The following is a 14,920-nucleotide window of genomic DNA, read 5'->3' on the forward strand; positions in this document are numbered from 1 at the left end:
CAAAACCAAGAACTCATTCGGAGCGAAAATTTGTATGAATATTAGTTTTCAGCTGCTCTTATACATCATTTAAGTAAAATCTCAGGAAGATCAATAGTTTAGTAGTTCGAATTTTGGTGACGTCATGTGAAAACCAGCTTGCAGAACTGCCATTGCAGCGTCCACGCTACACCGAAGAAATTTGAAAACGCGGCTTCTGTTCTAAAAATAGGCCTACTCTTCACACTGATCCGTCAAAATAAAGGAACTTTTCGAGAACGCTTTTCAAACCAAAGGAATTTCAGGAGGAAAGCATTTTAAAAACGGTGCTTTTCGAAAACGATGGCGACACAATAATCATGTGAAGATTAACAGATGGCTGCAAAAATTTTTTATAGCTGGGAAATAGGGTGAAATTCAATTTTACAGATAGTTGAGAACTCGCGGAAAGTTTAACTAGTACCAGGAGCCATAATCGGGGACGGAGACCGTAAGTCTCGGGATTCGCGCGTACCTATGATATGGGACAATTTTTCTATTTTTAGAACAAATTGCGCCATCCTGACGTCATATATCCGCGCGGATTCACGCACATGTCGGGGGCTCTCGCGTGGATGTTGTCACGTTGCGTGATCAAATGGTGAGAGTTGAGAAATTCTCTTGTGTATTTTTCACAGGGATGGCAGGGAATAAGGCAGGGAATACGAACCAGGGCGCTTATATGTAGTTTAATGCTCTGAGCTAACGGAAAAGGTGGGTTTTTCAGGGTCGAAAACAAGACTTCAATCTCGCGCTGGGAATGAATAATAAGATCTGCTCACGCTGGTTGTAAGCTTACGCGTATGTTTTTGCGTTTGTTCTGACTTAAGAATATAGCAAGAAAACTCTCTACTCTGGTATCGAGTTAATTTGTGAGTTTCTCAGACAATGGTTCATCATAACCAAAACCTGTTTTGACGGTTTCTTATTGTTTCTGCTTGTTTGGTGGGTTTGCAAAAGTTTTTGAAAGGAAAGTCTGACGCGTACAATTAGCTCATTTGCATCGTGCAGTTCGTGCACTTTCAAGTCCGAGTCGGTGTTTTCAATTGTCAACAAATCTTGACAAAGATTTCTTTCGTTATCTTTTGTGCTGAGCTGCTGTAACAAATTTCACGAACGCAAAAAAGGCTACTAACATCATGTGTCTTTCTTCAACATAAGCATAGTAAAGTTTTACACTGCGAAAGTGAAAATAGACAAGGAGTTTTGATAACTCGATCAACAAAATCGAAATCGTTATTCCAAGTTGATTAAAGAAAGCGTCATCGTAACTTTGCTGATTATTTCTGCTTTGTTCACATATTTTCAGTTTAGCTTTTAATATGTTCTCAAACATTTATCAATCTTAAACGTATTTAAAAGCTATAGAGTTATTGTTTGAGTTCGATGTACGCTTTCACACGAAAGTGCAGTGGAAGTACAATTTGTCATGTTTACTGACTGTACAAAACACGCATCGGCGGGCGCTCTCATTCATCGACAACAGAGAATTTACTGGATTTTTACACGAATAAAACTGAGCAGTATCTACGGACGTAAGTTATTGGGCCTTGATGAAACATCAAGCGTTGCTTACAATTCAAGCGAAACTCAAACTAGCAATTATTTTGTTTTACTTTTCGGTCGCGATAGACTGACAAATTCCTCGCAAGCGTGTGGCAAGAAGAGCTAGGAAACTATGACGACCTGAAGTTCTGCTATATCTAAATATATCCAGCTAGTTTTTTGCTGTGTAATGGAAAAGCTGTTAATCTTCAACATATGTGAAATTTAAAGTGGAGTAATGTACAGCTCATGTAAAAGAAGCATCCGTCGGAACACAACTTGGTCAGCGATATATGTAAGCTTACAGCGGAACATACCTAAATTCGACACTGTCTTACTTCACTCAAACTGGAGCAGCTTACGACGAAAATACTTAAGCAAAATTCCAACAAACGTAAACGCGTTGAGTTGTGGGCCAAAAACATGAAAAATTTCGGGAATTTCGGACGCCTTTTCCCCCGCGCGACATCCGCAAAAATCCTCGCAGCATGTACGCGCGTCTGCCGCAGGCGATGGCGCAATTTGTTCTAAAAATAGAATTATTGTCCCATATCATGGGGACAACCCCAATACTAGAAATGGCGCGCGCTTACGGTCTCCGTCCCCGATTATGGCTCCTGCTAGTACTAATAAATGAAATTACAGCTAGCAACCCTATCGAGATCACGCGCGTTCATTTACTATTTTTCGGCTTTCGATTAGCTATTGTTATTATTATTATTATTATTATTATTATTACTATTACTATTATTATTATTATTATTATTATCATTATTATTGTTAATATTGGAGGCAATTGCTGAGCAGGTCTGTTTTTAGTTGTTGTCGCTTTGTACGGTTATCGTGTAAGGATTCTGAATACACCAATATTTGAATATTATATCTTACAGAATGTGAGCTAAACATGACTTTTCTGTGACAGGTCAAGTCCAAACACCGAGGAAATCAAATACAAGAAGACATCTTCACGTTCCTTTTGATTATCTGGTCACAGGCACTTGCCTATTGTTTTTGTTACTAGCTGGTTAGTGTTGTGATTACCACGATTTTGAGAGCGTTAGTACTCAGCGCTGATGAAAAGCCCCAAAATAATTTTTATACCAGATTTTACACTGACATTTCTTCTTTCAAAATGTCAGAATATTAGGTGTTTCGGTGTTTTACCGGGAAGCAAATTTGCTGCTTGAAAAAGTGTGCGTAATTAAGAATATTTGAGGAAGCAAATTTTCTTGATTTTAAGCGGCTCGTCTTGACTCCGAAAATCAATCCACAGAAGTATAATCGGCCTGAAAAACCTTGTAAACTCCTCAAAAATAAATTTCCAGGCTCAAACTGGAGTGTTATTGTGATGCGGATTGAACAGAACGAAGTTTATGATAAGGTGTTTTGACCAGACGTGGGGCCGTAACGAATTTGTGATTTTTTGGCGGCTTTAAAAAATTATCATATCTCGCTAAGACTTGGGAAAAATTAAATAAGCGCCTGCCCTCGATTATACGCCTCCCTCGTATAAGCGCCCTCGTCTTCTAATAAATTTCAAATAAGCGACCCGGCCGCTAATTCGAGAATTTACGGTATCCACTACTCGATAGATTTGAAATTCTGTCGCCGGGTTGCTAAGCTGTTAACCTGAAAACTTTACTAAAGCCCTAGTCCTCGCTCATTACTCGATCTGCTAATTAAGGACGTTCGCAAGAAAATGTTCTACTCGATGGATTTTCTTCAAACTTCTACTGCGGACAGATAATGAATTACTTGTTTCAGAAATGGAAAAAAATGGGGTCGCGGACTTCGTTTCAGAGATAAAGCTAAGCGTGTGGAAAACTAGTCTAATTTTGAAAAATTGGCGAGCGTAAATCAGCATGATCTCCAGGGTTTTTAGCTTTAAATATCAAAGATGAATCAACGGAGACAAGCTATACTAGTAATATTTTGTATAAGTGAGTCCGTTGCGTTAATAATTCCAAACGTTGCCAACGTTTTCACAAAACTTAACCCTAAGAGCTAAAATTCGATGGTGCATTTTGCCAAAACTTCAAACTTCTAATCGATAGATTTTCTTCATTTTTCGCTAAACATAGAAAATCGTTAGAGAAAATGATCCATCGAAAGAAAAATAGGGGTCACCGAACGTCCAAGGCAGGCAAAAGCTATAGCGATGGCCATCTACCCTATAATTGTTCATTTTATTACTTAGCGTGCGCTCGATGCATGACGTGGCGTGTGAATTTGCGTGCGCAGTAAGAATACACAGAAACAATTAGCGCGAACTTCCTTAACGAAAGGAGACGAGATAATATTCAGTTCTGGACGGATCGAATTGTTGTTGGTGAAGATGAAGGCGATGAAACCGTTATTGCTTTTGGCTCTTTTAACTACTGGAATATTGCTAATCAAACTGTACACAAAGCAAATGAAGATGAATCTCGACTCAGGTAAGGGTTTAATTTGTCTTGTAATCAGGTAGTGTGCTCAATATTTGAATCAGTTTCTAATAAGGACATAAGGATCGCACTCAGGTCTTGTGTTTCTTATTCCTACAAGTCCTCAGCTTCAACAAATCGTTATGAATGGTTTGGCATTCAATTTAGCACGCAACTGAATGCAAATAACGCGAGAAACGACACCTCACGATATCTTTACTTTAAGATACAGGTTTAACAAGTTTAACTTCTTGTTTTCCTCTCGTTCCCTATGATCCTCTGAGAGCGACAAAAAACCGCTCGAAGTCAAACTTTCACCGACTGAGAAAATTGTTGGAAAATAAATTTATTATTGCCCACTGCCGACAGTTGTTACATTTAACTGTTTGTGATAAGTTAATAAAGATGGTGAATTTTAAGCTCGGTAATGAAATGAAATGGATAGAGCGCCCGCCCGGTGTTCGGGAGGTCATGGGTTCGATTCCTGTCGGGGACTCAGAATTTTTCTTTGTCCCACGCTCGTGTCATGTTGATTAATTCACCTTCACATTTAACTGTTTGTTCGCTATTTCCATCTACTCGCCAAGATGCTGTCACAAAGGCATACAGTTATTCTACAATGTAACGCATTCAATGAAAAACAGCAATTAAAAACAAGTAAAGGAAAAAAGATTCTGATCAGTTGCTAGTTTGTGTCATTTTTGTTTCGTGATCTCGAAAACACACTTTATACTGAGCATGCATTAAATCTAGAGTAATGGTATGCAAATTTCTTGCTAACCATGTAAAATGGACCGTTATGATGGTTGTAATTAATAGTTATGCATGAAGCTTAAGAGTAAATGTCAGTAAAAACCAAAGATTATCGAAACGAACGGAAATGGGGTTAGACTTTTGAAATATTTATTTTTTTTCGGGATTAAACCGTTAAGAACTCTCCGGGGATAAGTAACTCAAATTTCACCATGCGCGATCATTAAATTATGCACTTTTCGGGCAGTTGTCATAAGAACGAAAATGTAACAGAAAGACTTCTCTAGCTATAGAGCGTTTTCATTATCACGCCATGAAAAAATAAAATCAAAAACCATTCAGTGGATAAGGTCAGGAAATTGTGATATTACGGGAGATAAATAAAGAAGACAGTTCTCCAAGTTTAAGGTGTGCCGCGTGCGTTGTCCCAAAGTTGAGATATTCGTCGATATGCTCCGCGCAAAGTTACAGAGCCTAGTGGAGCCGCCATGTTGGTGTTCCTCTGTGGTACACCAATATGGCAGCTGGAAAATAGTGTTAACATCTGGAACTTACTTTGGTTATCTGGGACAATAATTATCCGCACTGAACAAATAAACAGTTAAATAAGCAGTTTTCTAAATACGACAACGTCTTAAATGGCTAAAAAATCACGAGATAAATACATAATTTTCGACAAACGCGATCGCAGTTTTATGTGACGCACCGCAATAACTTCGAAATTCAAAATGCGCTGGCTTCCAAACGAAGAGCTAAAGCTGGAAAGTTGTAAACAGATATAACTTTAGCACCTCTTATGACTGATGAGGATAAAAACTTTGGTGGCTCTCTAGTTTTGGATTTAAGAATTTGATGACGTCACGTGAAAACGCTCTATAGATATATGGGTTGGACTTGCTTTATCGAGACAAAGTGATAGTTTTTGTCTCTTATTATTCCTGGGGGAGCTACGGTTCTGTGTACAAACGACATCTTCGGCCATTTAAAATCAAGGCAAAGGTGGCGCAAAGGTGGCCTAGAATAGCTTGGCAAAAATTCATGCGGTAGTGTCTCAAAGTTTACAATAACAGAACCAAGAAGCCATGAAAGATAGTTCTTTACGATTTGGGTTTTATTTTATAGGGACCTTTAACTCTCAAAAAAAGATCAGTTCGGTTAAATGACTACGACGCCATAATGAAATGCATAATAAAAAAATCAAACTCGTTGTACACAAATAATTGTTTTCATCAGTTATATCTTCACTTGCCGATGAAATGACTAGAAACGTATTAAAATGTCTATAGCTGCACTTGATTTTCATATAATGAGCCAGGAAAAACAAAAATTTCGACTTGTCCTGCCCTGAGAATCGCACAATAATTCTGCATAATTCTGCACACAGCAGGTTGAACAATTGAATTGCTCTCAACAGGTTAAATTTGCCACACAGCCGTTAGTATACGTTTGCCTCGCGCTCCACTGGTATTTGCATCCCTTCTGCGCCTTCGGCACTCGCCGGTTTCGAATTCACTGAAAATTGTCCAACTGGAGGAGATTCCGCAAACAGTGCTGAGCTCGAGTGACTGAAATCCGATATGCATGATTCTGCTGTCAGGCAACGCCTTCTTGTAAATTTACAGCTACTTTGTATACACGCACCGCCATTTACAATCCGCAGATCAGTTATTCGTGAGACACGTAGTGCTCAGTTACTTGAAAGAGCTGGCACGCTCCTGGACTAATTGTGTGAGTCGTGCGATTTGAGGTGAGATGTCAGAAATATTGATGCAAATGTCTCTTGGTCTATTCACTCTTGAGCCTAAAGTTTTGAAAATTTAAGGGGCCTCTGAACCTTATGTACCGATTTTTTTAAGCTTTGCCAAAAGTTGCGTCTTGTCATGCTTGTTAAAATTTGATAATATAAGAAAAATTCACCGTGCCGTTTTTGAATTATAAGCCCCTAAAGCTGTAATTAAGGGTGTTTTTAGCAGGCCATACTGTTGCTATGGTAACCTATGGTGAAAATGAATAGAACGTGTTCACCAATGATTGGGCAGTTTTTTATATCATCACTGAACCATCAAATGATAAAGAGTGGTTATAATGGCCCATCAAAATCTAACTGCTGGAAACTGTTTTTAGCCACCTTAAAGTTGTGAGTGTACGTTTTTGTACAAGTTCGCTGAGATGTTAAGATCGAAAGATACAGTCGGATGCTCAATGGCCACATCTCTCGTCATATTTGCACATACAGCTGATAGATGACTCTCAGTTTCGGCGGAAATTTCGTCCTCGTCGGCGCTCTCCTTGGCCACTTCTGAAACTTTACTAGTTTTAGCTTCGTTACCGGCGACTTCGACTTCTAATCGTTTCTTTGTTGAAAGAAGGCTAAAGAAGCCACTAATCTGCTGCGACGTAAGGACTTCATCAGGTTGAAATCGGCGTTCCCCCGCTTGGTCTCTTGCTAAGTTCATTGCTTTAAAAACTTCCTCTGGATCGCTTTTCCGTCCACTTTGCTCCCCTTTTTGAAATTGGTCAGTAAAGAACTCGGTTTGTTTCTTTGTAAAACGCACCTTTTTCTTAATTGTCTTCAGGGCCCAACCCATCGGAAGAGGTAGATTTTTATCCTTGCCTATAAAGTGAGAATAAATTAGAAGAACATCAATTCTTACAAGCCGTGAGATTACTCATTGTAATCACTTACTGATCCGACGGGTACGAGGTTTTTCGTAAGTGCTGCAAAGTAATTCCCCTTTCTGCTGCGGGTACTTGTTTGGATTCCTTTTTGTGACCGGAGACATCCTGAGGCACAGAACATAATCTACTAGCTCTTCTCCATCCGATGTAATGGATGTAATGGGCAAACAGTCATTTCCGAAAAATTGACGGGCTTCACGAAAATCCCGCTTCGTGTTAATATAAGTTCCATCTCTGTCTCATCCTGAAAACTGTAACAAACGCTGGTACGTAGCTTCTGATATCCTTGCTGCATGATGACAGCGATACTGTCTGAGTGGACTGATGCTTTGCTCGTTACTCTGTACCACAAAAGCCACCGACCAGATCAAGGAAAGAACAAGACATTCTTTTTCTGCTGGAGTTAAAGCAACCATTATCTTTATGCCTTTCACCGAAGATTATTGTGCTTTTGCTTTATCTTTACTTTCATTAACTGGTCACATTTGTTTCCCGTGAAAACAATGTATCGTTATTTCGTTCCATAGAGTTTCACTGTACGGTTAAAATTTGTGACATTTGTTAGGTCTGTTTCTTTGCTATATCTGTTTCGTTCACGATGGCAATATATTTGTTTAGACTTTATTTATAAGGCAGAATGAATTGTTAGTTGATCTCGTTGCGTGACAGACTATCACATGACGTGTGCAGGGTTTGGCGGGTTTGGCGCGAATTAAAAATGGCGAAGATGTCCTCTGCTAATTAGGCAGTGGTTTAGTCAGGAAAGACAGGATACTAAAAATATCACCATACCTTGGTAAAGAAAGGCCAACTGTATATATTTATAACGAGAGAAGTCCTGCTGTTGCATTTTAGTTCATGCAAGGACTGCCTGAAAACTGCGCAATTTCCAGCTCGCACGCACTGATTTTCAACCATACTATTCGTAACGGTTTATTCTCGTTAAAATGAACATTTACACAAAATAACCTCATTTACTTGAAGTCGTACCTGCAGCTACCTGTAGACAAAAAATGGCAAGACACGAGGACCCATCCGCGCTACGCCGGAGAAATTCGAAAATTAGGTTGTCAGAAAAATTGTAAACTTTCAATTCTTCGATTACTGTCAGTATTGAAAATGAATGCAACAGACAGTAGACTGGTAGACAATTTGTGGATCTGACCATACATATATATTTTTTAATATTTGTCTAAATTTTTATTTTCTTTTTCAGCGAACGTTAAGCCGCATATCTCATAGACCGAATTTATGTAATATTGAAAACGGTTTCTTATCTTGCATTTTAATAATTGTTAAAAATTCGATTTTAAAGAAAACTATTTGTCTTCGGATTCCTATATACGGCTGGCGGGATATTTTGCCTTCTTTACGGCCTACGGCTAACGGTTAAACAATTTTTCTTACGGTTTAAAGAAACCTTAGAAATTAATTACATAGTGCATCCTAAAAGATACTTTGAAAGCTAAAATTAGTGCATGGTGTTTTGTCATCAACACCCAAAGTGAGGCCACAATCCTTGATTGCGAAGCGAGACGACAAGCATTCCCGACCTCATCGTATCCCTCCACCAGAAGTTGCCTCCACACAAATGATGTGTAACTGTCAAATCCTTTCTTTTTTTTCCTTCTTAGTGCAAATTTATGCCTTGGAAGCGATAAAAGAGGATTCAATTGCACACACTGTACAGGTATGGTTCTTAGACTTTTTACACTGGTGGAAACGGGTGGAAATAAGTATGGTTCAGAACGTGCAATTGAGGGTTACTGCGCATTGATTTCGGCATGTTGTGCATGGTTGGTTTGGAAATTGAGCATGACGGGAATATCTCTCTTGATCTTTCCCATCTCTTGCACAGAGAAAATTAGGTTGTATATTAACTTTTCCAAGACCAGTATAACAAAGTTGAATTGCATCCCTTTCCTAAAAGAAAATGACATCATTTTCCTCTCACCATGGTTTCAAATTGTAACTTGGTAGAAAATTGGTAATTAAAGGCTTTAAGTGAGCTACCTAACTTCACCGTTTGGACATAGTTTAGCTTAAATTTTTAAGTTCTTCGTTTGCAATCCAGGTTAATCTTCTCCATCCTTTTCCATCCTTGTTCCTTTATGGTTCATTATTATCTCTGTGGTGTTTATCTATCTGAATAAACTTTTAATATTTCCAGAATTTCTTTCGATTAAAGGTCAGTTTGTTCGAGGCCAGAATATCTCAAAATAACTTGACTGAGCTCTAAAAAGAACGCCCAACTTCAACTGAACCAGGAAAATCCAGCTATTTTTGTATTTCGACTTAAATACTCCAGGCATGGTGTACATCACACACCGTATCTTGAGGTGCTTTCAAGTTTGAATACTCTGTGATTGTTCCGTTCTGGCTATTGTATTACAAAATGACATAGATCATATCTGCAATATGTTTCCATTGGTTGGAACTGAGACTAACAAACTACTTAATTCATTTCTTCTTCATAGGAATCATATATTCTTAACACTCCAAGAGAGTTACGACAACAAGAACGCAGAAAGCTGGTTGAGAAGTTTTGTCAAAAGACTGGACACAATGCCATGCCAGACCCTTTTCACTTGGCAGTGATTCCTTCTCTCAAAATACTATACTGTGTAACACCTAAAGTGGCTTCCAGGCAGTGGAGGACAATGCTGTATCACTTTAACAAAGGCCTAAGAGGGAACTTGCGATTGAATTCATTTCCTCCTGACCAGCAAAAGCGGATGTTGCAAACATATTTCAAGTTCACGTTTGTTCGTGAGCCGTTCGAGCGCATTCTGTCGGCGTACAAAGACAAGTTTATCAATCTAAGGCAGGTATCCGTAGACCGCAAAATTCGTGAATTTCACGGCAAAAAAATCCTGAAGAACTTCCGTCCACATGCTTCAAAGAGTGCACTTAAAAAACTCGATGACATCACTTTCCGTGAATTTATTCAATATTTAGTAACCAAAGGAAGCAACAAGAGCACGCCGGTTATGGACTGGCACTGGGACAATTACGTCAATATATGTGGAATGTGTGCCATCAACTATGACTTTATAGGTCATTACGAAACTTTTGATCAAGACTTGGCAGATTTCAAAGAGGCAGCAGGGGTATCGCCTGAAGTGGCAGAGAGATTTGATGCTCGCGCCAACAATAAATCCGATACCGCCTCCTTATTGGTCAGTTACTACTCGCAGATTCCCATAGAATGGATCGACATCCTTGGTCGGTTGTTCAGAGCCAACTTTGAGATGTTTAGTTACGACTTTCCGGGACCTCTTAAGAGTCTTTTTGAGTAAAATGAGTGCAAGAAAATAACACATTCAGGATACGACAGTTTGATCATTTTTAACTTTTCTCATCTTTTCTCCTCTGATTTGGTGGCATGAACTATATAACAACTGAGCATTCTACGATATACTTTGGGACGTGTTAGCCATCTTTGGGCTATATAAGGAAAATTACTAGTAAAATCATAGCGACTTGAGAGACCTTGGGCAACTTAAACTCGGCGATTTTTAGGCCTGACTTAACCCACATTGAGGATGCGACAATTTAATCATTTTTAACTTTTCTCATCTTTTCTCAGGCTCCTCTGATTTGGTGGCATGAACTATATAACAACTGAGCATTCTACTTTGGAACGTGTTAGCCATCTTTGGGCTATATAAGGAAAATTAATAGTACAATCATGGCGACTTGAGAGACCTTGGGCAACTTAAACTCGGCGACTTCACCCAAGTAACAGAGAAAAGCCATTGTAAGGGGATCTACATACAACCACAAGAAGACTTGCTGGTTAATAATTGCCTGATTTCGAAATACACTAGACTTCGCTCCATCTTTACTCGACTTGATTATCCGATAACGACCATTAATTCCACCATTAACAAATTTATCCAGAACCTTTCATCCGGTGTACGTGAAAGACAAGTGGAAGACAGCCGTGTCTTGCGAGTTAGTCTCCCCTTCAAGGACCAAACATCAGCTAACGCGGTTAGAAGGCAAATGGGCGATCTCAATCATAAGATTGGCACTACCCTACAACCAGTATTTATTAGCAAGAAACTGGAACAAGATCTCAAGCCCAAAGAAATCAAGCCTCCGATCGTAAATCAACAATGCGTGGTTTATTTATTTTCCTGTGATCTGTGCGATGCAGATTATGTCGGCTACACAGCCCAACACCTCCACCAACGTATTGCTGAACATAAAAACTCGGCGATTGGAAAACACTTTTTCAGTGGAAGCCCACGGGGACATAAGGCTCCTCAACGAAAGCCAGTTTCGAATTCTCCGAAAGTGCCAAGGGAAATTTGATTGCCTCGTCTATGAGATGCTTTGCATAAAGGAACGGAATCCAAGCTTGAACACGCAAACTGACTCCATCCGTGCAAAACTCTTTGCTTAATTTTAAACATTTTAGCACATCCACTGAACTATTGTTTTACTGACTATTTATACATTTTTTATCAACTATCATTTTGACTTGATAATGACGTTAGCTCAACGTCGAAACGTCGTCGTTTTTTAAACAAAAAATTTTTAACTTTCTTAATATGCTTAGAAATATGTTATCGCAATTTTTTATAGTTAAATCCAAAGATTTTCCTCTTCCTTTTTATAGCACGTTTCATGATCTCAATAAGGAGTGATAGGTAGCATGGAAGAGCGAATTAATTCGAGAGCATAACTGGCTTGTCCATAAGTGGCTTGTAAACAAGAAAATGATAATGAGGCCCTTGTAATAAGAGCTACCGGATGAACGGCCGTTTCGCACAAAAAGCCGACGCACTATGAGGACTCTTTTATTAACTTTAATTAAAAAAAAAAAAAAAATTATATAAGATTTTACTTTCATTTTTTGGGGACTGTTAGATTTTAAAGCGACCTTTTGTTTTTCTCAAAAAGAAAAATCCACTAAAGTAGTACTGTCAAGATATTGTGTAACCTTAAATAGTCTTATAAAACGACAATGGCTGCGGTCACATCTAGGCTACTAACTATAGTTAAGACAGGGATGACTATAGTTAGCTATTTCGGTAATGTGACCGCTTCGATTCTCTGTTCGCTCTAACTATAGTTAGAAAATTTACGCCTCGGTGATCCAAAACAATACAGACCAACTATAGTTATACCCAAGCAGGGTTCATGGGTTAGTCTTAGTTTACAAACATACAACCAATCAGAATGTGACAATAGGCCCTTTGCAGCTAAGCCATCACGTGGCCTATTTTTCATAAAATTATGGGCTGTAACTTAACGAAAGCCAGAAATGGAAAAAGCATGTCGAAAATATCAAAATGGCCAAGTTTGAGGCCCCCATCATTAAAGAATGAGATTTCATGACAGCCAAATTTGATGTTTCTACCTTGAAAAAATTTCTACCTTGAAAATTTCCTTATAATACTCACTTTGGAGGGTGGTTGGTTGCATCTTTGATATGCCTTAATGTGACTGCGCGATGTAGTTAGTGAGTTCATGTGCGCCTAGACATCATTTGGCTGTGTGACCGCGCGATGCGCTTCCAGTCAAAGACGCACATTTCACCCGTGCTCACCATAGAGTCTCCAGTAGCTCAGTGGTTAGAGCATCCGACTAGATCACGCAGGGTCGTGGGTTCAAATCCCATCTGGAACTCGGATTTTTTTCCGAGTTGATGTTTCTACCTTGAAAAAATTTCTATCTTGAAAATTTCCTCAAGATAATGTTTTGTTTTAGTGTTGGTACCTCTTAGGTTAAGCCACGCTCACAAAGCAGGATCTTAGGACCTCTTAGGGGTTCTTTCAAAACTTCCTACGAGCGCCATGTCCTATTTATATGGGATTTTCTCCCACTCCGGGATATTCAGTCTCACAAGGCAAGCTTATAGCAAACCAGAGCAAATAATCCCCTGTCGGCGCATGCTCAAAACGAACCAATCAAAAATAAGATAAATGTGAAATTAGTAAATTTGAAGTCACGCTAGTGCTCAAATGACGAAGTCAATATTCCCCCATACAGAGCTCCTCGTATTTTGTTCCTTTGATAAATCATCAGTTCCTGGAAATTGACTTCAATTGCTTCTGTCTGTTTCAGGGGTTTCACTCCAGACAATTAAGACAGCAAGAACGGAAAAAAATTGATTAAAAATTTTTGCAAGCGAACCGGGAAAGTTGGTCTTGAAGCACAACCTCTTCCTCGCCATGTATCGGTGAATGAGAGTCTTAAAGTAATCTATTGCATCACACTAAAATGTGCCAGTCGAGAAATCAGGCTGATGTTGTTTCCAGGAGTTCGTGGGATAAACGTACCGAGGTTATGGCCACTACCAGCAGACAAGCTCACCATGATGTTGGAAACATATTTCAAGTTCACGTTTGTTCGTGAACCGTTCGAGCGCATTCTGTCAGCGTACAAAGACAAGTTTGTTCATCTAAGACGAGTAGACCGCCCAATTCTTGAATTTCACGGTAGGGAAATTCTTAAGAACTTCCGTCCAAACGCCACACGGCAAGCGTTAACGAGGCTCGACGACATTACTTTTCGTGAATTTATTCAATATTTAGTAACCAAAGGAAGCAACGAGACCACCCCAGTCATGTACTTCCACTGGGATAATTACGCGAATTTTTGTGCAATGTGTGCCATCAAATATGACTTTATAGGACACTATGAAACAATGGAGGAAGATCTAGCAGACTTGATAGCAGCAGCAGGCATATCTGGAGAGGACGCAAAACGGTTTGCATACAAGAAAAAAGTTTCGGATACATCTGCCTCGTTACTTGAGTATTACTCGCAGATTCCTTTAGAATGGATTGACATCCTTGGTTGGATATTCCGAGCTAACTTTGAAATGTTTGTGTATAGCTTTCCAGGACCTCTGAAGAGTCTATACAAAGAAAGAAAGCTTCTCGGGCCCAAGTCCTTTCGTCTCTCTGTTAGCCCCGCCGGAAAAAACAAATGATGTGGTGTTCTGAGTACGAGATGTCCTTCAAACTAACTGGACAATGGTTGTCATTTTTGTTCCTGTAGTTCAGTCGGACCTTTCATTCCTGCCTTCGACAGCCAAGGCTCTTCTTTCATCGTTCCCAGAATCTTTCATTTCAATAACTTTAGGAAGATCCTTGAACAGATATGAATCCGTGTTGCAATGTTTCATATCGTCTTTCGATCAGTCGAGCCCATGACTTCACGTCGGGGTTGCTAGATCAAACCAATGTGAAATTTGAACAAGGCTCCCTGTATCTTCGTTTCCACACCAGTTTGTTCAATTTAAATAACAATTCATGACTAACAGCAAATTATGACCAGCACGAGTTAATGAACCAAAGGTATAGCACAGCTCATACAGCAGTTGCTGATTCCACTGTGACTTCAGTGAAAAGTCATAGTGGAAAACAGCAATTTTTGAACCTTCAAGATAATCGGCTAAACGAAATTTTATTCAAGAAATCAGGAGTTCTAGATATGGAGAACGGGGGTAAAATAACAATGTTTCAAACTTCTGGTTCTAGTTA

The 14,920-nt window shown here is 39.2% G+C and overlaps 1 protein-coding gene and 1 pseudogene across 1 annotated transcript; both read left to right on the plus strand.

Annotated features, from left to right (window-relative positions):
* Nucleotides 1-2,860: 2,860 nt before the first annotated feature.
* LOC145493404 (carbohydrate sulfotransferase 11-like) lies at nucleotides 2,861-10,717 on the plus strand. Its single transcript, XM_081472873.1, has 3 exons — nucleotides 2,861-3,998; nucleotides 9,053-9,108; nucleotides 9,896-10,717. Exons 1-3 carry the CDS (start codon nucleotides 3,899-3,901, stop codon nucleotides 10,715-10,717), a joined length of 978 nt encoding a protein of 325 aa, XP_081328999.1. The 5' UTR covers nucleotides 2,861-3,898.
* Nucleotides 10,718-11,026: 309 nt separating this feature from the next.
* On the plus strand, nucleotides 11,027-14,367 carry LOC145492719 (carbohydrate sulfotransferase 11-like; annotated as a pseudogene).
* The last annotated feature ends 553 nt before the right edge of the window (nucleotides 14,368-14,920 follow it).

This window comes from Orbicella franksi, chromosome 7 (genome assembly GCF_964199315.1).
Source record: "Orbicella franksi chromosome 7, jaOrbFran1.1, whole genome shotgun sequence".
Taxonomy (NCBI): domain Eukaryota; kingdom Metazoa; phylum Cnidaria; class Anthozoa; order Scleractinia; family Merulinidae; genus Orbicella; species Orbicella franksi.

What these genes read in the sequence shown, in the direction of transcription:
- LOC145493404 (XM_081472873.1), top strand. Translation starts at nt 3,899, where the DNA reads ATGAAGGCGATGAAACCGTTATTGCTTTTGGCTCTTTTAACTACTGGA. An exon ending in GAAGATGAATCTCGACTCAG is followed by an intron (nt 3,999 to 9,052) that starts GTAAGGGTTTAA and finishes TTTCCTTCTTAG; the next exon opens with TGCAAATTTATGCCTTGGAA. An exon ending in CAATTGCACACACTGTACAG is followed by an intron (nt 9,109 to 9,895) that starts GTATGGTTCTTA and finishes TCTTCTTCATAG; the next exon opens with GAATCATATATTCTTAACAC.